At 42.2% G+C, this 27,676-nt stretch overlaps 1 protein-coding gene across 1 annotated transcript in view; it reads right to left on the bottom strand.

Moving 5' to 3' along the window:
- LOC126259745 (uncharacterized) overlaps positions 1 to 27,676 on the bottom strand; it is a 333,725-nt gene that overhangs the window by 14,599 nt on the left and 291,450 nt on the right. The window contains exon 5 of the mRNA XM_049956735.1: positions 6,912 to 7,108. Within this exon, the coding sequence (XP_049812692.1) occupies positions 6,912 to 7,108 (197 nt within the window). The remainder of the gene's footprint in view (positions 1 to 6,911; positions 7,109 to 27,676) is intronic.

Genomic DNA, 27,676 nt, shown 5'->3' on the forward strand with positions numbered 1-27,676 from the left:
AGTATGCCATTAGGCACCCTTATGATCGTTTGCATGCGAGATTACACTGAAGCACCAAAGAAACTCGTATAGGCATGCGTATTCAAATACAGAGATATGTAAACTGGCAGAATACGGCGCTGCGGTCGGCATCGTCTATATGAGATAACAAGTGTCTGGCGCAGTTGTTATATCGGTTACTGCCGTTACAATGGCAATTATCAAGATTAAAATGAGTTTGAACGTGGTGTTATCGTCAGCGCACGAGCGATTGGACTCACCATCTCCGAGTAGCGATGAAATGGGAATTTTCCCGTCCATCAATTTCACGAGTGTACTGTGAATATCAGGATGACAGTACAACGCCAAATCTCCGACATCGCTGCGGCCGGTAAAAGATCCTGCAAGAACGGGGCAAGAGACGACTGAAGAGAGTCGTTTAACGTGATAGAAGTGCAACCCTTCCGCAAATTGCTGCAGATTTCAACGCTGGGCCATCAACAAGTGTCAGTACGCGAACCATTCGACGAAGCTTCATCGATATGGGCTTTCGCAGCCGAGGGCCCACTCTCGTACACTTGATGACTGCCCGACAGAAAGCTTTACTCCTCGCCTGGGCTCGTCAACACCGACATTGCACTGTTTATGACTGAAAACTTGTCGCATGGTCGGACGAGTCTCGTTTCAAATTGTATCGAGCGGATGGAGATGTATGGGTATGGAGACAACTTCATGAATCCATGAACCCTGCATGTTAGTAGGGGACTGCCAAAGCTGGTGGAGGCTCTGTAGTGTGGGGTGTGTGCAGTTGTGATATAGGACCCCTGATACGTCTAGATACGGCCGGACGGAGTGGCCGTGCGGTTCTGGGCGCCACAGTCTGGAGCCGAGCGACCGCTACGGTCGCAGGTTCGAATCCTGCCTCGGGCATGGATGTGTGTGATGTCCTTATGTTAGTTAGGTTTAATTAGTTCTAAGTTCTAGGCGACTGATGACCATAGCAGTTAAGTCGCATAGTGCTCAGAGCCACGTCTAGATACGACTCTGACAGGTGACACGTACGTCAGCGTGCGTCAGCATCCTGTCTGATCACCTGCATCCATTCATGTCCATTGTGCATTCCGACGGACTTGGGCAATTCCAGCAGGAGAATTCGACATCCCACACATCCAGAAGTGCTGCAGAGAGGCTCCAGGACAACTTTTCTTAGTTTCAAACTTCCGCTTGCCTCCAAACTCCCCAGACATGATCATGATTGAGCGAATCTGGGGTGCCTTGCAACGTGCTGTTCAGAAGAGATCTCCACCCCTTCGTACTCTTACGGATTAACGGACAGTCGTGGATGATTCATGGTGTCAATTACGTCCAGCACTACTTCGGACATTAGCCGATTCCATGCCATGTCGTGTTGCGGCACTTCTGCTTGCACGCGGGACCTAGACGATGTTAGAAAGGTGTACCAGTGTTTTTGGCTCTTCAGTGCATGTGCCTACTTTTCCACCAGAGGGGGTAGAGTGTGTCCTGATGCGACTGTTTGTTTACCCTTTACTGTGACATGGCTCTGAGCACTATGGGTCTTAAATTCTGAGGTCATCAGTCCCCTAGAACTTAGAACTACTTAAACCTAACTAATCTAAGGACATCACACACATCCATGCCCGAGGCAGGATTCGAACCTGCGATCGTAGCGGTCGCGCGGTTGCAGACTGTAGCGCCTAGAACCTCTCGGCCACCCCGCCCGACTACTGTGACATGTTTGGGTTTACCATATGCTTCTACCTGTGACCTAACTTGTCACTAAAATGATCTTTTCCTTGAAGGATCTGAATTTTTTTCCTGTCAGTGTACATTCTTCTACCAGCAACATGATATTTTATCCAGCCTACTCCATCGATCAAGCAGCACATGTCAATAACAACAAAAGCGGACAAGATAGCAGGCGAAAGCTTTCTGTACTGCTAGCGCCTAATCAGCGAGGGCACAGACTTTGATGGCATGCTAAAAGAACCAGCGGAACAGACCGAACAGTAGCGAAAGCGAATCGAGTATGACCGAATGTACACTGACGGAAAAAAGGTCTCACTTGTTAGGTATGTTTCTACATCTGAGAGATGATGTCTATTCAGATTTCGTGCCAGTCGCATAACAGTGGCAACAGTAGCGCCACTATGAGCAAGAAAATCAGATTTGCTTTAAATATACGCTGTAACGGTCGCGACCGCTAGTTACCTTTGAGATTGGACATTAATCAAGAACCCCTTTAAGTTGACAAAGACGCAGTTATTAACACTTCACCGAGTTTGAACGATGTTGTGTAATAGGGCTACGAGAAGCTGGATGTTCCTTCGGCGATATTGCAGAAAAACTTGGCAGGAATGTACATTATTGCTGGCAGCGGTGGTCACGAGAGTGTACAGTAGCAGGAAGACCGGGCTCCAGACTGCCACGTGGCACCACTGTGGGGGAAGACCTTCGTGTTCGGTTTATGGCTCTGGTGCATGGTACTAGATCTGCAGCAGCAGCAGCAGCAGCACATGGCACCACAGGATAGCTCCGAGCCAGACACCGTTAACGTGCATTCCACTGACACTAAACCATTGTCATTTGCATCTTCAATGGTTTCAAGCGTGAGCTCATTGGCGGGCAGGATGGAGGTCTGTATTGTTTTATGATGAAAACTGGTTCCGCCTCGGTGCCAGTGATGGACCTGTGTTGGTTAGATGGATGCCAGTTGAGGATCTTCAACCAACCTGTGTACATGCTAGACACACTGGAGCTACACACTGGAGTTATGGTCTGGGGTGTGATTTCGTATGACAGCAGGAGTACTCATGTGGTTAACCCACGCATCCTGACGGCAAATTTGTGCGTCAGTCAGGTGGTTCGACCTGCTGTGCTGCTATTCGCGAGCAGCATTTCAGGGGATTTGCTCCAATAGGGTAACGCCCTCCCAAATACCGCTGTTGTACTCAACACGCTCTACAGAGTATCGACATGCTGCTTTGGTCTGCTCCATCACCAGATCTGTCTCCAGTCGAGCACGTTTGGGACACAACTCCAGCGGCTTCCACAGACAGCGTTAACCGTCCCTATATAGACCGGTCAAATGCAACAGGTATGGAACTTCATCCCGCAAACTGACATCAGCAATTCTTATAACTGAATGCTTACATGTCTGCTTGCTTGAATGCAACATTCCGTTGGTTACGCCACTAATTAATGTACCAGCATTTCAGGATTGGAATGGCCTATCTCGCACCTACGTTAACCTGTGAACCTGCCATGTTATCACTTAAATATGTTCAAAAAATGGTTCAAATGGCTCTGAGCACTATGGGACTCAACTGCTGTGGTCATAAGTCCCCTAGAACTTAGAACTACTTAAACCTAACTAACCTAAGGACAGCACACAACACCCAGCCATCACGAGGCAGAGAAAATCCCTGACCCCGCCGGGAATCGAACCCGGGAACCCGGGCGTGGGAAGCGAGAACGCTACCGCACGACCACGAGATGCGGGCACTTAAATATGTTACCTAGGCAAATGTTTTCGCGAAATTTGATTCTACATTAATTATTTTTTGGTGTTGCGATTTTTTCTGTTAGTGTAATTCACTCTCGTTAGCCAACCAGAGAGAATTCTCATTCTCTGATGCCCTTTCGCTTATGTTCGCTCTACATCTACATAATTACTCTGTAGTTCACAATTAAATGCGTGGCAGAGTGTTCATCAAACAGCCTTCAAGTTATTTCTCTACTGTTCCACTCTCGAACAGCGTGCGGAAAAACCGAACACGTAAATCTTTCTTTTGGAGCTCTGACTTCTTTTATTTTGTTAGGATGACCATTCCTTCCTACGTGAGTGGGTGTCAACAAAGTATTTTCACATTCGGAGGAGAAAGTTAGTGATTGAAATTTCGTGAGAAGATCCTGCCACAACGGAAAACGCCTTTGTTGTAATGATTGCCACTGGTATAAACAAGGCTCCACATCAACCAAGTAGCATCTGATTTAGTGACGCTAGTGTTGACCGTGTCCACTACGCCAACCCCACAGCTGAGCGTGAAAGAGCGGTTACTTTGGTGCGCTAGCTAGACATGAACCGTGACGAAATGTCACGGTTGGCTCTCTGCGTTTCCTCCTTGTCTATAGCGCGTTCCTTTTGAAATTCCCTCTTCGCGCTCTGTTGTTTCCTTACCCTAGCCAGAGGGTGCTGTGGTATTGCTGCGACCGGCTGCCGTGTTTGCGGGAGAGCGTCGGTCTTGAGGAGGAATTCTAATTGCGGACGTCTGGGAGCGTACTGGAGGCCACGCCGTTTCGCTGATGTTTGGCGTGACTCGTGCCAGGTGTGATGCATCGTTAAAACCGTGATAGCAGCCCACGTTACTGTCTTGGTCGCAGACGGATCAAAGGGGATGAGGCCTGGTTGTCCATTGAAACTCCTATCCTACGGATGTCGTCGGACTTAAAGTAAGACAATAAGTTTCCTTTGCTTTACGTCTATGGTCACAAACTTTTTGTTAACAGATTATCGGTTTCGGTCTATAATGACCATCATCAGATCTGTTTCATAAAAACAAAGTCCTAATGGCTTGTTTTAAACAGTAGTGCTACTGATAAAATGACTCGTGCATATGATGTTATTTATATATATTTGACGATGCTTGTCCTGATTCTGCATTTAACATTTGACGATGCCACTATGGCTGCAGTACATTAGGACTTTCTTTTTATGAAACAGATCTAATGATGGTCATTATAGACCGAAACCGGTAATCTGTTAACAAAAAGTTTGTGACCATAGACGTAAAGTAAAGGAAACTTATTGCATATAAGGGTCACCGTTTTATTTGCGACAATGTCGCAACTTGTGATTAAAGTTCGACGTTTTGACCATTATTTTGAGTTATTTGCAAGCAACTGGGCATTCCGGCGTCTACAGTAATTCAGTGAAGATTATTTGTTCCGTCGGTGTGTAAATTACTGAACAAGGAGCAGTTTATTTAATTTTCACGTGATGCTCGTGGTCTGCGTATGCTGTTTGCGAGTGTAAACTTGACTCTCATCTTTGTCTGTTTATTTTGAGCGCATCATCAAATACTGGATCCAATTAGTGACTTTTAATTAATTAGCTGGATTCTTCCTTTGCCCCGTGACGACCCGTGTTAAATGGCAAAGTAGAATTGTAGACCTTAACTTGCTACCTCATTTGCATAGCTTCAGTAACAGAGCCTAACATGTTAACTAATTAAGGCTTATGGTAAACAAAGGTATTTAAGTATATTGTTTTAAAATATTACCTGAAACGCGTCAATGATTTATGTTGCGCTAGTTGATCCTGGGGTATGAACGGATGTGCTGGCACGTCTGCCTTGTAAGGGAATCCTGCTAGTTTTGATAACCTTCTGACCAGGGTTCTTGCTCTATGCTTGTCTTTAAATACGCCGCTAACCTTGTTATCGTATGTTGTGGCTATTTTAAATTAATTACTGCTCAATATCCCAACACAGTTTGTCGGCCGTCAGAAGCCGTGTGTGACAAATGTAATGTATTGCGAATACGTAGAAAGAAGGATCCTTTATTGCGTGATTATATAATAGCGGAACAAACACTAGCAGCAGTTACTTCTGTAAAATATCTGGAAGTATCCGTACGAAACGATTTGAAGTGGAATGATCATATAAAATTAATTGTTGGTAAGGCGGGTGCCAGGTTGAGAATCATTGGGAGAGTTCTTAGAAAATGTAGTCCATCAACAAAGCTCTCGTTCGACCTACACTTGAGTATTGCTCATCAGTGTGGGATCCGTACCAGGTCAGGTTGACAGAGGAGATAGAGAAGGTCCAAAGAAGAGCGGCGCGTTTCGTCACAGGGTTATTTGGTAACCGTGATAGCGTTACGGAGATGTTTAGCAAACTCAAGTGGCAGACTCTGCAAGAGAGGCGCTCTGCATCGCGGTGTAGCTTCCTGTCCAGGTTTCGAGAGGGTGCGTTTCTGGATGAGGTATCGAATATATTGCTTCCCCCTACTTATACCTCCCGAGGAGATCACGAATGTAAAATTAGAGAGATTCGAGCGCGCACGGAGGCTTTCCGGCAGTCGTTCTTCCCGCGAACCATACGCGACTGGAACAGGAAAGGGAGGTAATGACAGTGGCACGTTAAGTGCCCTCCGCCACACGCCGTTGGGTGGCTAGCAGAGTATAAATTTATTCCTTTATCGTAGTCTGTCTATAAGCATGCTATTCTTAATTTGTTACTCTAGGTAGCCATTAAGTTGCCATTTTTGGGGTGTTTAGATGGAGTGCGGCTCCTTTGAGTATAGATTTGTCAATTTCCAATTTACTGTTTTTCCACCAGTTTTTAATTGTGCTTATACGCGTATGCGTATTTATATACATAAGGGTGGAATCTAATTTTTTTATTACTATTGAGCTGTACTTAATTTCATACTGTAAAGAAAGGAACTTATTGGAGGTTAACTGTCGCCGTAAGGTGGTGTGGACGGTGCACTTTCCTGTTATTCATTTTAATGTTCTAGTCAATGTGTAAGCTAGCTAATTATTTTCTCTTTACGTGGAGTGTGCCTGCCTTGATGTTGTAAGTGAATGTTTCATAACCAGTTCTTTAACGCGCCTACGCGCGTATGTATATTTATGGGAGAATTAGTGTTTTCCCCTGTTGAACTTTAGCTAAAGTGCAGAAAACTGAATGAGGAGTTTATTATTTTTCTAATGCTACTATCTGTCAAGTGTAACATGCGACATTTTCTTGGTCTGTTATCAAGTGTTACAATAAATGAAAATTGCAGTGAAGCGATGCGCTATTTCAGTTGTTCCCGTCATTTCCTATCTCCCAACTGGTTAATCTAAACTCAGAATATTTGATTAAATAGTGGAGGGAGGTGCGTGTGTCCCAAGAAAGGTGACTCACATGTCCCAGAGTTCCTCAGCGGAGGGCTGTTCGCAGCCGAGCCCCCGCAGCGTGTCGACCAGCGAGCTGTGGTAGTCGCGCAGCAGTTGGCGGCCGTGCTGGGCGCGCATCTCGGGCGTGGTGCACACGTACAGCAGGTTGCTGATGTCCAGCGCGGGCGACGCGTACCGCGCGATCTGGAAGTCGATCAGGCACACCTGCAACAGGTCGCCACCCAAGTCAGCGCATTTAACAATAGCACAGAGACAATCAGGAGAATCAAGATTCAAAAGAATTAAAGACATTAGCTCGTAATAGTGCACAATGAAAATCTGTGCAGAACCGGAATTCGAATTCAGATCTCTTGTTTACTAGGCAGATGCGCTGTCCGCCTCATACTACTGATGCAGTGCCCCTGCTCATGAGCCTCATTACTCGCGGCATCTCGCCGATTCCCGCAAGAGTTGGTGCTTGGTGCGCATCTGCACTGGAGGGACCACTGGCTTTGTATATATGGTGTCTTATCTTTCGGAAATAAAGAATTTGGGTCTGATGGGAGGCTTGCAAGGGTAGTCCACGCGACTGTGGTGGCCACTGTGTCTGGAAGCCCTAGCGGTCAATTAATCTGCCTAATAAACCGGAGACCCGGTTTCGAATCTCAGCCTGGCACAAATTTTCAACTTGCCCCGTGGATATAAATCAAAGCTCACTGGCAGCTAATGTCTTTAATTAGTTTGTGTCTTGATTCATAGTGGATGCAGGATCAAAATGGGGCCTGACGAGTCAGAAAGTACAGATGTCACATATATTCATCTGTGTCATTGCACTGTGCGTATCTACTGGAATTGCTCAGGATTGTAATACGAGGCTTTGTAAGCTACCAGGTGCTGCATTAGCCAAGTTGGATCCTGGAATTCTCACTATGTCACAAGATATCAACTAACGCAACTAGCTTTCACACTTTACTACAAAATTACAACTTATCTAACTTACTTTCTTTTAGGCCGCCCGGTTGGCCGTGCGGTCTAACGCACGGATTTCCGGGCGGGAAGGAGCGCCTCGTACCCAGCACGTATCCGCCCGGCGGATTTGTGTCGAGGTCCGGTGAATCGGCCAGTGTGTGGATGTTTTCAGGCGGTTTTCCATCTGCCTCGATGAATGCGGGCTGGTTCCCCTTATTCCGCCTCAGTTACACTATCTCGGCGATTGCTGCGCAAACAAGTTCTCCACGTACGCGTACACCACAATTATTCTACCACGCAAACATAGGGGATACACTCGTCTGGTGTGAGACGTTCCCTAGGGTCCACCGGGGGCCGAACCGCACAATAGCCCTGGGTTCAGTGTGAGGCGGCGGAAGGGTGAAGCGGACTGCGGTAGTCGTCGTGGGGTTGTGGACCACTGCGGCTGCGGTGGGGACGAAGCTTCTCCGTCGTTTCCAGTTCCCCGGTTAACATACAATATAATACTTTCTTTTAATGTACATGGTGTTTCATAAAGATTTTCAGTAATATAGTTTGTATTTGTACGGATATGAAATGGAACTATCGGATATATTGAGTCGTAGATAAAATAGGTGACAGATTCGGTCCATTGATGCGATACTAGGAAAATGCAATCAGTCAACAAAGGAGATTGCTTACAGAACACTCACGTGACCCATACTAGAATACTGCACAGGTATTTCGGACACATACCACTTAGAATTGGCAGTGGATTTTGAAGGTACACAAGGGCGGCTCGTGTGGTCAAAGATCTGTTGGACCAATGGAAGAGCGCAAAGGGATGCTGAAAAACCTGAACTGACAGATGTTTCAAGATAGACGTCAGCTGTCCAAGGAAAGCCTGCTTACAACGTTTGAGAAACTAGTATTAAGTGAGGAATCCAGGAATGCTCTGCAAGGCCCTCCGTATCACGCCCGTAGGGATAACAAAAACAAGATTAGATTAACTGCAGCGCTTATGGAGGTATTTAAGTAATGATTCTTCCCAACCTCCGCATGCTAATGGAATGGGAAGAAACCTTAACATTGTCAGAACAGGATGTACCCTCTGCCATTCACTTCACAGTGGTTTTCAGAGAGGAGGTTTAGTGCAAATGTAGAAGCTAACAGGAAAAGAGGTCTCACAAACGTATGTATTACTGGACGAAACGTAGGCCAGACCGTAACTCAAATAAGCGTGTTTTTGCAATCTAGACAACTTATAAAGTGCACTGCATAAAAGGACGACATGATGCTGAGAAATACATTTATGTAACTGAAAAAATTATCCACTTGAAGATGAATTCGTCCAGATATCTGGGAGCGCTAATGTGCACGTTCCTGGGACACAGGAGGCCAGCGACCTCACAATGGCAAACTAGAACATTGCTCAGAGCATCAGTGTGAGGTTCTTGTGTTTAACTGTCACTGGATTTTGGAGGACTTTCGGACATCACTTGATGTGCGCGCATAGCTAGAGGGTGGCACATATGGCTGCTAATCAGAGGCTGGGCGTCCTCACTTTACTGTAGTAGGTGTGGTATCAGCAGAATAACCAATAATTATTTTCGGAATAAACCTTTGTGCAGTTTTGTTGGAGAACGCGAAGGATGTTAGCTTGTGTTTCTTCTTTTAAATCACCAGTACTACAGAGCAAATTGACGTGCGAAAGCTTAGACCTATTCTAAAGCAGACAGAGGCGAGAAGGTCAGACGCAAGCCAAGCCGCCTGTAAACGCACGGTTGCCATGGTAACTGGTACGTCACTGCTGGGAACAGGAGAGGTGATGCAGGCTGCTTTAGCTGTGCTGCCGTGCGCCTCTAGGCTACGGGAAGCCAGTTGCTGTGGTGCCGCCTCTATAGGTTTCCCTTGTTCCTGTGTACAGTGGTACGGATGAAACCAAACCATGTACAAGTACTAATGTAATGCTTTTAAATGAGGACATCATTACTTCCTAGTAGGAGCTTTCGTTTTCAAGGAGATGTGAGAATGAAGGACATGAGATTTTGAAGAAAAGAAGCCCAACACCGGCGTTGCACCTTCATCAGAAAAAGAAGTTCGAAACACGTGCATTCCAGCTTCATGGTATAGGTAGATAAAGTGGTTATGCGCTAGCCCTAGAAAAGGAAAATTATTCTGCTGGGCATGTTTGCTCTTAAGCACTGTATGTTCCCCTGAAGGTTTCAACGATCTGAAGAATATGTTTAGAGATTTATTGCAGCATGCTTCTTCTAAAGATCATCTAAGTAGTTTTATTTCATTTAAAGAACTATCCAAACAAGCGTTTAGTATTTCAGAGCTACTTAACGAACATTACAAACCAATGAAAATCGGACACAGGAATGAAATGAAAACTAGCAGAGAGATCATGAAAATTCTAATTGCTGCCACATATCTTTTCTGTAATCAGAGCTACCATTCAGAGGTCATGATGAACACAGAAGATCCCTCAATCCCAGAAATTTCAGAGTTATTTTTAAACTTGGTCTAAACAGAAAAGAAGATTTGAAAGCACACTGGAAGAAAATGGGCTATTTCCGCGATTTTTAGAAAACTATACAGAATGAACTGGTTGAATGTATAAATGAGTCTGTCTGTGAATAGATGCATTCAGGTTTGGATAGAAGCTCATTTTATGCTTGCATTGTAGACGAACAACAGGAGTTCTGGGCAAGTCACAATGTTCTGATTTTGTGAGGCTGATGGACTGTAACGTGACATTCAGGATCATTTTCTTTGTTTTCGTGCTGTTGAGATCTGCTGCTGCTTGATCCGCTGAGCTGAGTGGCGTTTTTCAGAATTATGATATAAAGAACAAACTGGTGGCCCAAACCTATAATGATGCTTGTGTTCTGGGAGCAGAATTAAATGACCTTCAAGGTAAGGTCCATGAAATTGCCTCTCAAGCTCTTTTTACTCTCTGTTATGCACTCTTTTAAATTTAGTTTTATAACAGAGCTGTTCTTACATAAAACCAGTATCTTCTTTGCGCTCCAGGGTATTCCTGCTTTTCTCACAGGTCTTCCAAACGCACAGCCATTGTGGACAGTACTGTTGGAAAATACATTTCTTCCAATAGTGAACTGAAATGGAACTGTAACGCCAGACTAATATCTGCCATTCTGGAAAACTGTCCGGAGCTAGTTGAGGTTTTAAATGGAATAATTTGCAGTCCAGACTCTAGTGCAACGATTACGAGAGAAGCCTGTGCTTTCAGAAATAGCCTCCTAGAGTTTGTTTTTCTTAATTTCTGTTTTAGAAAGCATATTTTTAAATACTACTTTTCAACATTATTCAGAAAAAAATTAAGCACAGTTTTGCAATAGTGCTGTCTCAGAATGCATAGGTCACACGAAAAACTTCAGAAATGAAGCTAAATTAATTTACCTCTTCAAATTCCATGAGATGCTCAACTAATTCTAACCTAAAGCTTCCGAGAACAGAGCTGAACTGATGGGTGAATACGTTGGCAATTCATTGATGTCAAAATACAAACAGGTGCTCTTCGACGCACTGGATAATACTGTAACACGAGTAGAAACAATGTTATCACATGGTGATAAACCGCTCCTACTTAAATTAGGTGACACTGCTCAGTTCGACAATAATGCTCAGCATGTCCCTGTAGACTGAATGCGTGGATTCATTAATTACGTCTACAGGGTAATGTGTGCGTGGTCCTTACGTCGCTCGCAGTTGCGTGTAAAACTGGAGACTGTATTGTCCTGCCAGCACAAATAAACATTTTACTCTGTCAGTTTGAGAGACGTAATAAAAGAATGATTGAGAATGAAATGGACTAAATTCTTCCAGAAGCTTTCAAGTTTTTTTGTCTAATTGCTACTATCCTTTCAACAAGTGCTTCAGTTGACAGGAGTTTTTCTTGTCTTAAACGTGTAAAAACGTATTTGAGCAACAGCCCGGTCCAGGATTGCTAATTAGTTCTTGCTTGTACCTCATCTGAAAAACCGGTACTGCGAATAGTTGAAAGCTCAGACACATGGATTGGCGATGTCATCGAAAGATTCGCGAAGTAGAAGGATCGTCGAGTTAACTTGTTTTACACATAACAACGCTCAGAAGCCGAATCTACCAGTTCGTCTGTACATAAAGCTGAGTGTCATTATTATTATTTCTTTCTTTTCTCAGACGTTATGTCTGGTCAAAAATGGAAAGTGACGCGGACCTTGATCAAGCGTGACTTCCTTTTAACTGTACGGTATATATTATATTGCATTTAGGAACTTTCGGGTGATTGAACATGTATCAATAATTACGGATTTCTGTAGTTGTATATATAAGTTTGGATGTAGCTGTATTGCATTCATGTACTGGTGGATATTGTGTGGTATGACTCTTGTAGTTGATAGTATAATTGGTATAATGTCAACTTTATCCTGATGCCACATGTCCTTGACTTCCTCAGCCAGTTGGATGTATTTTTCAATTTTTTCTCCTGTTTTCTTTTGTATATTTGTTGTATTAGGTATGGATATTTCGATTAGTTGTGTTAATTTCTTCTTTTTATTGGTGAGTATGATGTCAGGTTTGTTATGTGGTGTTGTTTTATCTGTTATAATGGTTCTGTTCCAGTATAATTTGTATTCATCGTTCTCCAGTACATTTTGTGGTGCATACTTGTATGTGGGAATGTGTTGTTTTATAAGCTTATGTTGTAAGGCAAGCTGTTGATGTATTATTTTTGCTACATTGTCATGTCTTCTGGGGTATTCTGTATTTGCTAGTATTGTACATCCGCTTGCGATGTGATCTACTGTTTCTATTTGTTGTTTGCAAAGTCTGCATTTATCTGTTATGGTATTGGGATCTTTAATAATATGCTTGCTGTAATATCTGGTGTTTATTGTTTGATCCTGTATTGCAATAATGAATCCTTCCGTCTCACTGTATATATTGCCTTTTCTTAGCCATGTGTTGGATGCGTCTTGATCGATGTGTGGCTGTGTTAGATGATACGGGTGCTTGCCATGTAGTGTTTTCTTTTTCCAATTTACTTTCTTCGTATCTGTTGATGTTATGTGATCTAAAGGGTTGTAGAAGTGGTTATGAAATTGCAGTGGTGTAGCCGATGTATTTATATGAGTGATTGCTTTGTGTATTTTGCTAGTTTCTGCTCGTTCTAGAAAGAATTTTCTTAAATTGTCTACCTGTCCATAATGTAGGTTTTTTATGTCGATAAATCCCCTTCCTCCTTCCTTTCTGCTTAATGTGAATCTTTCAGTTTCTGAATGTATGTGATGTATTCTATATTTGTGGCATTGTGATCGTGTAAGTGTATTGAGTGCTTCTAGGTCTGTGTTACTCCATTTCACTACTCCAAATGAGTAGGTCAATATTGGTATAGCATAAGTATTCATAGTTTTTGTCTTGTTTCTTGCTGTCAATTCTGTTTTCAGTATTTTTGTTAGTCTTTGTCTGTGTTTTTCTTTTAGTTCTTCTTTAATATTTGTATTATCTATTCCTATTTTTTGTCTGTATCCTAGATATTTATAGGCATCTGTTTTTTCCATCGCTTCTATGCAGTCGCTGTGGTTATCCAATATGTAATCTTCTTGTTTAGTGTGTTTTCCCTTGACCATGCTATTTTTCTTACATTTGTCTGTTCCAAAAGCCATATTTATATCATTGCTGAATACTTCTGTTATCTTTAGTAATTGGTTGAGTTGTTGATTTGTTGCTGCCAGTAGTTTTAGATCATCCATGTACAGCAGATGTGTGATTTTGTGTGGGTATGTTCCAGTAATATTGTATCCATGATTTGTATTATTTAGCATGTTGGATAGTGGGTTCAGAGCAAGGCAGAACCAGAAAGGACTTAATGAGTCTCCTTGGTATATTCCACGCTTAATCTGTATTGGCTGTGATGTGATATTATTTGAATTTGTTTGGATATTAAGTGTGGTTTTCCAATTTTTCATTACTATGTTTAGGAACTGTATCAATTTGGGATCTACTTTGTATATTTCCAATATTTGTAGTAACCATGAGTGGGGTACACTATCAAAAGCTTTTTGGTAATCAATGTATGCATAGTGTAGCGACCTTTGTTTAGTTTTAGCTTGATATGTCACCTCTGCTTCTATTATTAGTTGCTCTTTACATCCTCGTGCTCCTTTGCAACAGACTTTTTGTTCTTCATTTATAATTTTGTTCTGTGTTGTATGTGTCATTAATTTCTGTGTAATGACTGAAGTTAATATTTTGTATATTGTTGGTAGGCATGTTATGGGGCGATATTTAGCTGGGTTTGCTGTGTCTGCTTGATCTTTAGGTTTCAGATAAGTTATTCCATGTGTAAGTGTATCAGGGAATGTGTATGGGTCTGCAATGTAACTGTTAAATAATTTAGTTAGATGTGAATGTGTTGAGGTGAATTTCTTTAGCCAGAAAATTGCTATTTTATCTTTTCCAGGGGCTTTCCAATTGTGAGTAGAATTAATTGCTTGGGTGACTTCATGTTGCAAAATTATCACTTCAGGCATTTGTGGTATCATCTTTTAGGTATCTGTTTCTGCTTGTATCCACCGTGCATGCCCGTTATGTTGTACCGGGTTTGACCATATGTTGCTCCAGAAGTGTTCCATGTCTGTTATGTTTGGTGGATTGTCTATTTTAATGTGTGTGTTATCTGTTGTCTGGTAAAATTTCTTTTGGTTTGTGTTGAATGTTTGGTTTTGTTTCCTTCTATTTTCACTTTTTTTGTATCCTATAAGTCGTTTGGCCAATGCTTGTAATTTTTGCTTCTTTTCATCTAATCGCTCTATCACTTCTTGTTGTGAGATTTTACCTAACCTTTTTCGTTTTTTTTTCTGACATTTCATTTCTTATAAATTGTGTTAGCTGTCCGATGTCTTTTCTCAGTTTTTCTATTCTGATCTGTAGCCTGTGTTGCCATGCTGGTTTTGTGGGTTTCTTCTGTGTGTTGGTTGGTTCTGATCTCTGCCTAGTGTGTATATTTAGTGTAGTGAGTGCTCCTATATAAACCAGTAGTTGTAACTCTTCCATAGTTGTGTTTTCATTTATTTTGTTGTGTATTATTGTGTTGATAGTTTTTATTGTTGTTTCGACTTCTGGGTTATTTGGCGGTCTATGCAAGAATGGTCTAATATCTGTATTTGTGTCTTTGTATTCTATATATGTCAGCTGAAATTTTTCTTCTATATCTAACATGTGTGTCACTTCGTGTTCTATTTGTGCTTGTTCTGGTGGCTGTCTTAAGATTTCGTTTTCCTCTGATTGTTTAATTGATGCGTGTTGTTCTTTGTTTGTTTGCTCTGGGATGTTTGAGTCCATTACTGTATTTTCTTCTTCTTCTGATTGCACATTATTTTGTTCCAGTATTTTTTGTACTTGTTGTTTGATGTTTTCTAATTCTGACTGGGGTATCCTGTTATTTTTGATTATTACACGGATCTGATCAGCTAGTCGTTGTTCTGTTAAAATTTTTAATTCTGGGTATCTGGTAATAAATGTTGTGTATACTTGTGATCTGTATCCAGTTGTGTTAGTTCCTAGGTTTGTTGCTTGGTAATAACAGAACATGAGGTGTCGATTAACTTCATCTGACCATCTCATCCTCTGTCTCTGTTTTCCTTCTAGGGTGGTTGCAGGAAGCATATCCTGCAAAACACCTCTATTTGGATTTGAATCATTTTCCAGTTGGCTAGCAGTGTCGTTACCATTGTGGGCGGGCATAGGGTTCAAGCGTCGTCTCCGACCATGACGGCGCTTGTCCGAGGCTTCTTTAGTTCTGTCCTGAACCAACTAATCACACTAAAAGGGGGGTTAGCCCTATTAGTGGTTTGTTCTTTTCGTCCCCTTTTACGACTGGCAGAACATACCGGAGGCCTATTCTTTTCCCGGGCCTCCACGGGAATTATTATTATTATTATTATTATTATCGGTAGTAGTAGTAGTAGTAGTAGTAGTAGTAGTAGTAGTAGCCGTAGTCGTTGTCGTCGTCCTGTTAGGAGTAACACTAATAGTGGTGGTGGTGGTCGTTAGGAAAGCTAGTTATGCGTACGTTAAAAGGGAAAGCATGGAGGTTTTCCAATATGTTTCCTGGCCTCTCCAGAATTTAGGCCCATGATCCGCCACTGGTGGCGAGATACCCTCTCTACGTGCTTGCGGCGTGGGTCGTGCGTGAAAGTGCGTATGCAGCGGAACAGCTGAAGGGAGCTATCGATCTGCCACGTGGCCTGCGGACGGCAGCGCATTCAGCCTTCCGCGGCACTTCTACGTGGGAGGAACGCCCGCAGTTGGCAGTGACTAGAAGGACCTATACTCGCGCAGACTACCCCTCACGGATCACCTGTTGAATAACCACGGCCTGTTGTTATTCCTGTCGGCTGTCCACTTTCTATCTGGGGTCGGTCCACTAATCTGACTGCGACGAGCTTCAATTATAATTCTACTTATCTCGTTTTCGCTCTGTTTGCTAACCCTGCTAGAATGTACACTACTGGCCATTAAAATTGCTATACCACGAGGATGATGTGCTATAGACACGAAATTTAACCGACAGGAAGAAGATGCTGTGAAATGCAAATGATTAGCTTTTCAGAGCATTCAAACAAGGTTGGCGCCGGTGGCGACACCTACAACGTGCTGACATGAGGAAAGTTTCCACCCGATTTCTCATACATGCCTGGTGCAACGTTGTTGTGGTGCCTCGTGTAGGGAGGAGAAATACGTACCATCACGTTTCCGACATTGATAAAGGTCGGATGGTAGCTTATCACGATTGCGGTTTATCGTATCGCGACATTGCTGCTCGCGTTGGTCGAGATCCAATGACTGTTAGCAGAATATGAAATCGGTGGGTTCAGGAGGGTAATACGGAACGCCGTGGTGGATCCCAACGGCCTCGTATCACTAACAGTCGATATGAGAGGCATCTTATCCGCGTTGCTGTAACGGATCGTGCAGCCACGTCTCGATCCCTGAGTCAAGAGATGGAGACGTTTGCAAGACAAGAACCATCTGCACGAACAGTTCGACGACGTTTGCAGCACCATGGACTATCAGCTCGGAGACCATGGCTGCGGTTATCCTTGACGCTGCATCACAGACAGGAGCGCCTGCGATGGTGTACTCAACGACGAACCTGGGTGCACGAATGGCAAAACGTCATTTTTTCGGATGAATCTAGGTTCTGTTTACAGCATCATGATGGTCGCATCCGTGTTTGGCGACATCGCGGTGAACGCACATTCGAAGCGTGTATTCATCATCGCCATACTGGCGTATCACTCAGCGTGATGGTATGGGGTGCCATTGGTTACACGTCTCGGCCACCTCTTGTTTGCATTGACGGCGCTTTGAACAGTGGACGTTACATTTCAGATGTGTTACGACCCGTGGCTCTACCCTTCATTCGATCCCTGCGAAACCCTACATTTCAGCAGAATAATGCACGACCGCGTGTTGCAGGTCATGTACGGGCCTTTTTGGGTACAGAAAATGTCCGACTGCTGCCCTGGCCAGCACATTCTCCAGATCTCTCACCAATTGAAAACGTCTGGTCAATGGTGACCGAGCAACTGGCTCGTCACAATACGCCATTTACTACCCTTGATGAACTGTGGTGTCGTGTTGAAGCTGCATGGGCAGCTGTACCTGTACACGCCAGCCAAGCTGTGTTTGACTCAATGGCCAGGCATATCAAGGCCGTTATTATGGCCAGAGGTGGTTGTTCTGGGTACTGATTTCTCAGGATCGATGCACCCAAATTGCGTGAAATTGTAATAACATGTCAGTTCTAGTATAATATATTTGTCCAATGAATACTCGTTTATCATCTGCATTTCTTCTTGGTGTAGCAATTTTAATGGTCAGTAGTGTATTATGTGAGAGCCTTTGCTGCCAGTGAAGTGCAGGAATGCAAAGCGAAGGGTGCGTCTTAAATGTATCCGATGTGGCCAAAAGTCTTTGAACAAGACTCTGGAAACATGTCTCTGGACTCCCAAAGGGTGTACATTTTAAAACAATTATTACGTGTTCTCAGTTTTAGTTTTTAGTTTTACTTACTTTTATACTCCATGAATCAATTGCGCGATAAATCATAGTGATGTGGAGCGAATAATTTTTCATTTTACATTTCCCTCGCAAATTAATTCGTAAATATGGCTACATAAGGTTTTCTAGTAAAAAAATACACATATGTGAGTTAGTTATTCCCAACCACTACTTTTTACACATTACAATAACAGAAATTCTTCTACGGAATAGAAGGAGTTGTTAAGGAGAAACTTTTTCAGTTTCTTTTCAAATTTTACAAGCTGTCTGTCAGACATTTTATATTGGGTTGGAGCATAAGTTCGTAGCGTTTTTCCTTAAGCTTAATAAACACCATGGACACACATAACAGGGACTTTAGTAATCAATAATATATTTCCTTCACTTTTTACAACAGTTTGCCAGCGCTGAAGTAACTTTTCGATTTCGCGACAGTAGAAATCACGTGGTTTTGAGGAGAAGAACTCGTCGGGTAATGTTCGGATTCCATTTTGATCTGGAAAGGAGGTTCCTTGAAGGTTATTCGATAGCGTGCGGAAAAAGTGGAAATCTGAGGGTGCAATATCAGGTGAATAAGGTGTGTGGGCAAAGACTTTCCAACCCAACAAATGGTTGAAATGGCTCTGAGCACTATGGGATATAACATCTGAAGTCATCAGTCCCGTAGAACTTAGAACTACTTCAACCTAACTAACCTAAGCACATCACATACATCCATGCCCAAGGCAGGATTCGAACCTGCAACCGTAGCGGTCGCGCGGCTCCAGAATGAAACGCCTAGAACCGCTCGCCCGCTCGGGCTGGCTCCAACCCAACACCTGTATGATGTTTTTAGTCAGTTTAGCAGAATGCGGGTGGGCGTTACCGTGCAGAAGCGTCACTTCACTTTGTCTTCTTGGTCGTTGTTCTTGGACAGCGTCTCCCATACTTCGCAGTTGTTGACAATAAACGTCAGCAATGATCATTACATCTTGGGGAAGTAATTCGTGGTAAACACATTGTCACTATTCCACCAGATGCATAACATTACCTTTTGTGGGTGTACGCAGGTCATTGTACGGGGAAACGCTGCTTTGTTTGGGCTCAATTATTCCTTTTATTTCACAATATTTATCGTCACCAGTACCGATACGGGTTGCTCACGAGCCAATTGATGACGAGCTAGCAGGTTTTTTCTGGTTTAAGCTTATAGCGTGCGCTACGCATACTTCCCATTCTTCAACCTTCCACACTGCATGTAAATGTTGCACGATGGCGGAATGATCCCAGTTCATCATATTTACAAGTTCCCGGTACTCTGACCTGGACCATTGTGGATTACTGCGTTTAAACGGTCTTCATAAAACCCCGAAGGTCTTCCTGAAGGCGGAGAGACACTAATGTCAAAAGACGAGAAAACCATTATCTTGCCGTGATCCGTCCAGTGGCATTGTCCCCATACAAGACGCAAATGTTTCCGGTTGCCTGCGCTGCTGTCGCACCTGTATTGAACTCAAACAGAAGAATATGTAAGAAATGTTCATATTTCTCCACTTGACGCAGCTTCACTCACTATCTCCAAACGACAAGATAACGGTGTTTAAACTCAAATAGCAATAGTGAACTAAAAATAAAAACTGACAATCGATAAATAAACCCATAGCAAGCGAAATACCAACATGAAAAACATAAGCCCTACGAACTTGTGCACCAGTCTAATATAACTGGATAAGTTATCAACAATTTTAGTCACAACATTGTACAGCCCTTTTTGTGCTGAAGACAACCTTAATGTGGAGTAATCAATGTCATTTTTCCTTCTGGTATTGTAATTGTGTGTATCATGGTACCTTTTTAACTCTCGTTGCGAGAGTGAGACAGAAATTCGATTATGGCATTCTTGTGGAGGTATTTTTTGGATGTTTTTTAATTTTGATGTTAGTCCTCTCAATTTTTGTTATTAATTTTCGTCACTATAGATTCCTTTGTTTAAAGGAGCGGGCGATGCAGTGGAGGGATAGCTGTGCTCAGGGATAATTGGCAGTTGGGACCAAGTAGGCAATGGGAATCCAACAGATAAGTAAAGTACCCTCGGCACTCGCTTATGAGAGTGATCTAAGTTTTTGGAGGAACGTATAGTTTGTGGGGCAATATAAAATGGTGCAAGTCACGACAATATGCTGTTTTAGTGCTGGAATCGAGTCTTTAAAAGCACCCAGCAAGGTCACTTAGTTCGTTGGAACAACCAAACGCAATGTACGTGTCGTCTGTTTAATGGTCAACGCAACGTACCCAGTAGGTGCCATGTTGGGGGGAGTTCTTTTATTGAGAGCTTACAGAGTATGAGGAATAGTAAGAGTTTCTAATTAGATTGTATATTTGATTGCAAATAAAATGTAACCAACAAATTAGTAATATGTAGTTGCTGCAGATACGTTTTACTTTAAATACCGTTCTGCAACACCTGGAAAACGTGAAGCAGAATCATCTGATGATTTACTCCCAGTTGCTTACTGTCACCAGCAGATACTGCACTGGTAAAAACATTAAAGGTTAATCTATGTACCAAGCATGGCGTACGACGCAGCAGACCCTTAAATTAATTATTTTCCACATTTACGATGATTGTCAAATGCCAAAATACTGTCTCCAAATCTGAAAAATTGATCAACAACGAAAAAAGTGCGATGTTTTCGTGAAATTGCTATCAGAAACATGATATCGAACTCTAAAGAAAGTACTCCAATGCTGTTTTAATGTCTAAACACATGTGGCCTGCTAAACAGGCAGATAAACTTCATTATGGAATATGAGAACGAGTAAAAAACATACTTTCCCTAAATAGTCAAAAACCAACGTTTGCTTTTGCAATTTAGTATGTGCATGAGTATGAAACATACCTTCATAAAGAGTTAAAAATCAAGATTTGTCTATCCAATATATCAGCAAATTAATAATTTAGAGTTGTCAAAGATGAATTTATTTTAAGCACTATTCCGCAAAACTTAAAAAACGGGAAATAAAATAAGCTACTGGTTATGATCCTGTTTGTTTTCACAAACAGATAGCAACATCCAAAGTTCGATTTATGACTCACACTTAGTGTAAGACACAACACAACCTTGAATTAATTAATTTTGTCAAGTGTCACAACATTATAAACTGTCTGTAAAATAGATCTGCAACACAAAAAAGTGAAATGTCTAGTGAACGTCACGGATCACCAAGTTATTTTCTACATTTGCACATATTCGTCCAACTGGTGGTGTAACATGAGTGTGAACTGTAAAGTATGCGACAGAAGAGGTAGGAGCGAAGACAATATATCACTAGGAAAATATATGTTACTGTTACAAATGGCTGGGACCGAGTTGAGATTAAGCACAAAACGTTGTACCTTTAGTTTATCGCTCACAAGACTTGTTTTACCTCATCTATTATGCTTTTCAAATGCCACAATATTCTAAAAGTCCGTAAAAAATGCGTCCGCAATGCAAGAAAGGGTAATATTTACGTTACTTCAATGTTTAAATGCGTGAAGTATATTCAGATTGATGATGTGTATTGTCATCACCTAATTCTTCCATCACCGATTTAGGATGTCACGAAGATAATGCATCAACAGAAAAAGTAAAAACGGTGCAAACTGTTAACGAATGCTTAACAAACTGCTACAATCTGGACCATGGCTCCCTAAAAAGCTGTAATCAACTACATCAACATGTAATAAAATATCGCCAAAGGCTATACGACTTTGTGAAGAAAGCAGTTTTTAACACTTCCATTATAGGAAGGAAGAAGGTGTTTTACTGCGATGTATCACCTGAACTGCGGAACGACAAGCTTTGTTTACACACATTCTGTGACAGAGATTGACACATCCAAAGACAATTATAGAGTCAATATATCAAAAATAAAAAGTTTGTTAAAATTATTTATCATCTATTTGTATACGTGACGATTCACATACTTTGCAAGCATAGTAAGCTTTAAATTAACTATTCCGGAAAATAAACTGTAGGCATCACTTATTAAAATGCACGCAACTTGCATACTGGAACTACTGATAAAAACTTTCAGGTTATGATGAAAGTTCGATAGGCATACCACACTTACAAACTCTATGGATATTCAAACTAAATATTTGCACATAAGAATTTTCTGTATAACTTACTAAAATAGACGCAACACGCATGCGTATTACAATACGCAAGATCTCTGCGAAAATTTGAGCAAAATAAATTTGTATTATATACAAGATTTCTCACGCTCTGGGAGCACAATATTCCAGCATCTAAATTGTCTGTATTAGTTATTAAAATAGACGCAGATCACCTATTGGCACTACTTAAATACATTACCGGTCAGTAGACGGCCGTAAGAGGGGGGGGGGGGTTCAATGAGTAATGCAACATTTTTTTTGTCGGCCAATTTAGGCTGAAAAAATACGGAATTTGCTGTGGGACATGACGGAATACTCCCGCTTCATCCTCTGTAGGTTTATGAAGTTCTGTTAGGTTGTGGTGCTTTAACCCTTTCAGGCCTTCTGGCTAAAATTGTGTTCATTAATATTTAGTGTGTCTCGGTTGAAACAGACATATTTTTCCTGAATGGAAGCCTCATGTACACATCTGTTAATGTTTAGTCTTTTCATCATGCACGAGTGCTCTTACCTGTTGGGCATTACAGTAAAAATATCAACAAGTGAAGGTGACCGCCAGAATTCCCGAAGTTATTGGTTAGTTGAACTCCACTGTATAACTGAATATTATTATTGTTGTTTTCCATGGTAATCATTGAAGTATCAGCTTATTTATTACAACAGTGAATGTTTCCAAATTATTTATTTTAGTCCATAAAAAGAAGCCAAATGTTCAAAGTATGTATTGCAAATGGGCATATATATTTCTATAAATTATGCACCATAAATCATTAAAAGATCACCTAAGAGCATTAGAGCATAAAGAAAAATTTTGCCTTCCTCCAGAAAAAAAAAAAAAAAATCAGGTCTGAAAGGGATACGTAACCCTCAAAATGGCGTCTGTAACGGAGGTGTGCTCTAAGCAGAGAGCTGTCACTGAGTTTCCTTCGGCGGAAAACCAGAGCATCATAGATATTCATAGCGCTTGCGGAACGTCTACGGAGAACAAAAGCACGACGAGTCGCTGGACGAGGTGTCGTCATCATCGCATCAAGGTCGCGCAAACCTGTTAGATCTCCTACGTGCCTGTCGGCCGCACACAGCTGTGACTCCTGCATGTTGGAACGTGCGGACACTGTCGTTCGAGGTGATCGATGGAACACGAACACCTAGCAGAACAACTGTTAGTAGTGGTGACGTAGTCGTCCTGCCGGTGTGGTACTCAAAAGTGTGTGTCCGCTGGGTTCATCGCCGCCTAACAGAAGACCAAAAAGAGCAACAGGGGACTGAGACCTGGTGGCCAAGGATGGCAGGATTCGGTTACGATTGTGAACGGGGCCGTAATCAGTTACCATTGGTTGGCTTTTCTTTTAATCACACACAATTTATTTAAAATCAACAACAAATTAAAATAATGGCAATAATTTAAGAATTGTTTCACGGCTGAAGGCTTTAATGGCAATAAATTAAGAATTGTTTAACTTGTTGCAACTTACAAACTACAGTTATTAAAATATTGAAAACAAATCACCAAAGTCTTAAAGGTTAACTGCCACATTGGAATTTTAAGACAAGTAGCGACAGTCACGGCTTAAGGCCTTTAACTCCAAGAACGGCAGTTACTTAAAAAATTTAACAAACATACTGTCAAACAGCAAGGCAATAGCAAAAGTTATTTTAAAAGAAAGGCAACTGATCACCAAGCAGGTGAGACAAAATGATAGTAAACTTGGTAGCACAACCGTTTAAACATGCTGTAACGCCAAGAAAGGCAATTATATTGAAAAATTTAGAAATATACAATAAAACAGCAAATATGATAACGAAGTTAATTCAAAAGGACAAGCAACTGATCACCAAACAGGTGAGACAAATGATGGTAACTTGGTAATACAATAATAAAATAATAACACAATAATAAAACACACGGGCTAGTCACAGACTGTGCTCGAGGAATCGACCTCTGAGTAGGTCAGGCCAAAACACTTTCACGAGCGATGAGAAAGGCAGCCAATAGTTGCATTCACTTCACAATATGGTAACTCAGACTAGTGGCAGTCTAATCAATGACTAATGATAATCTGCTGAAGCTACCTAATGTCCGACAACCAATGCAACGATGGAACACCTCGCCAAATCCGGAACCGGTGGTCAGCACTACGTCCTCAGAATGCTGTGTTCAGAGCGTCCGAAAGGAGAATGGAACCACTACTACCAAAGTAGAAGAAACATCAACCGAGCTACAAATCAAGGAAACTGTTAAAACCACACGACTTACAGACAGCAGCGGCAAGGCGAGGAAACGCACACTGCCATTACATACTCTACCCTCCAGGGCAGGTCACTGGGGCGCTAGCGGCCACCAGGCAGGAAAAATACCGCTGGTTGAACTTAACAAATAGTAACACACACAATGCAGCAATTAGTAATAAGAATTCGAGGAAAGCTAATTAGCCGGCCGAAGTGGCCGTGCGGTTAAAGGCGCTGCAGTCTGGAACCGCAAGACCGCTACGGTCGCAGGTTCGAATCCTGCCTCGGGCATGGATGTTTGTGATGTCCTTAGGTTAGTTAGGTTTAACTAGTTCTAAGTTCTAGGGGACTAATGACCTCAGCAGTTAAGTCCCATAGTGCTCAGAGCCATTTTTGAAAGCTAATTAGATCCGCCTTCCCCCAAGCACTCAACTCGCTGCTCTTCGTCTCGGCGACACAGCGAGCAGCAACACGAACCCAAGTCACTGGCGAATCGCGAGATCTCACAATGGTGGAGGTTTCACTGCAAGGATTAAAATCCACTCAACTTAAAGCTTGTTGTATCCAGTTGACGACTAGGTCGTGTACCCTCGCGACCACAACCCTTCCAACCGGCTGTACATGCGTACCGCCAGCGGTCCCGGCATGTTTCGCGCTGCCCTCTTGGCTCCTCCAGAGTCGCCAACCGAACTGCCCACCCACACGACCCGGAAGAACAACGTCACCCCAAAGATAGGGCCACAGTTACTACATATCGATAACGCTGCTGCTGCCACTAGCGGACTGGCAATGCTTGCAAAACCAAGTGGCGCCAGTCAACACAATAAGAATACAACAACGGCAACCAAGTCAACTAAACGATACAGTCTGGCCTCCAACAGAGGACGGAAGCCTACAACAGCACCAACGCGAGCCGCACCACGGCTCGAAGATCATCTGTGCAGAACAGCTTGTGCCTCACGAGACTGATTGTCACAGTTTTATGACGAACATCGTCACAGGCGATGAAATGTGGCTTCACCACTTCGAACCGGCAACTCAGAGAGGTGGCGCAATGGTTAGCACACTGGACTCGCTTTCGGGAGGACGACGGTTCAAACCCACCTCCAGCCATCCTGATGTAGGTTTTCTGTGATTTTCTTTAATCGCTTGAGGTAAATGCCGGGATGGTTACTGTGAAAGGGCACGGCCGACTTTCTTCCTTAATCCGATGGGACTGATGACCTCGCATTTTGGTCCCCTTCTCCGAATCAACCAACCAACCAAAATAGTAATTCATGGAGTGGTGTCACACCGCTTGTCCACCGAAGAAAACGTTCAAAGCCGCACCTGCAGCCACGAACCCCCTGGAGACGGTCTGCAACTCGGAAGGGGTTATTCTGTTTGATATATGAACTATGATCTCTGTAGTGTATCCAGCTATCTTCAGGAAATTGAAGAAACGAATTCAACGTGTTCGTCTCCACAAAAATGCAAACTTCTCCTTCTTTATGACAGCGCAAGATCTCACACAATTCTGCGCATACGAGAGCAGCTCACAAAATTTCATTGGGTTTTAGTTTTAATTCACCGTACAGTCCGAATTTCGCACCTTCCATCTGTTTGAACAACTAAGGGAAGCACTCCGAGGGAAGCAGTAAGTGGATGTGGAGGAGTCATTAATTCAGCAAGACTTTGGCTCCGATTTCGACCAGTAGGGTAGTACCATGCGGGCATACAGGCCTTTCCATTATGGTGGCATAAGGCCGTCAAATTGAATGTAGATTATGTTGAGGAACAGAGCTTTGTACCGAAAAGAGTGAGGATTAATATGGTATATTGGAAGCCTGAATAAAGCCAACATGCTTTTAGAAAAATAATGTTTTGCATTACTTATTGAACGCCTGTTGTAGTTCAATCTAAGCACAACGCATTAAATTAATCTAAATTCGTAAGAACTGGTCACATGAGAGACTACTGTAGATCTTCCCTACCGCTTAAAAAACACCAGTATTACTCTCAAATCTAAAATCACTGGAATGTTTACACCCTTTTACGCACATAAATTGTCTGTATACTGTATTTTAAGTTTGCTTACTGAAATAATTAAATTCATCTAAAGCGCTGTGGCAGATCTAGCATACAGTTTCTAAAGATGCAGAATTAAAATCCTCTGGCTGACTTCCACCAGGTGCTATAATACTATTTTAGACATCACAACACATAACGCCTACCATCATTCAAAAAAGCTGAAAAACAGGAACAGCTTGTGAGTGTGCGTTCAGTTGTCGTGAGCTATTCATGTGAAGAAAGGTAACTGCGTTCTAAACGATTATTAAGTACTGAATGTTTGCTGTTCTTTCATGAGAAGTTCTCTCTCTCTTTTTTAAAAAAATAATACGTAATGAACTATGATCAATTGCTTGAGTTGTATTTTATCATACGTGGTATATTACTGTGGTTGTATCTGCACAATCCATTTGAAGGTTCATATGGCAGACGAATTGTGGAAACGTAGAAGGATTTTTCTACCACAAGATCGATTGATTAGCGGTTGGCCAAATGTTTTGATTCAATAATTTTGCAATGCGCAGAATCTCTTAAAATTACTTCACACATTTTTACTGACTTCCCTGTGATAGTTATTACGGAGACAGATTTAGTTAGCCCCAATATTAGTAAGCTAGTTAATGGTTATCAGATTTATTTATTATGCAAGTTTTTGCATTTGAGTATTGCGTTAGCAACCACCTCACCTAAAAAAGTAGATGAACAAGATGAGGCTTTATTAGTTGAATGATAGAGAATATTACTGTAGTTTTATTTATACGAAATATGTCTGTTCTGACCACGTCTATATTTATTGCGATTATCGTTTCTGAAACTTCTTCTCACACAACATAATTGAAAAACCAAATAAGTGCGGGCAGGACTAGCGCTCTGAGTATTAAGTACTTACTTAGTGATGTATAAAGATAATAATAACTTCGTTTGGCTCTGTGGTCTGGTGCAAGTCTTTCAACTTCGGCTACTTGAGTGTCCCTAACCTCTCCCAGTTATCCAACAGAGGAAAGGGTACCTGCAATACTTCGCTCAGTGTGTTTTTATTACAGACAACAGGTCCTCTGACCGAACACCCGAATGTACATTGGTGGCACCTCCAGACCACCAGGCCCATCTTCAACAGCATCATGACTGAGCTTGCTAGTATTAAAATATGTGACGTATTTGACTCTATCTTTTGAGTGCATTGACTTAGCTCAAATTTTTTTACACCGCCAAGTGGCAGTAGAGCTTAGTATTTGACAAATATTAGCTTCGAACACCTAAACGTTCCTGAGCCAAATAGGTCTTAACAGATGGTCTCACAGACAGACAACAACAAGTGGGAATAAAATATTTTTAATGTGATGTAG

This window comes from Schistocerca nitens, chromosome 5 (genome assembly GCF_023898315.1).
Source record: "Schistocerca nitens isolate TAMUIC-IGC-003100 chromosome 5, iqSchNite1.1, whole genome shotgun sequence".
Lineage (NCBI taxonomy): Eukaryota > Metazoa > Arthropoda > Insecta > Orthoptera > Acrididae > Schistocerca > Schistocerca nitens.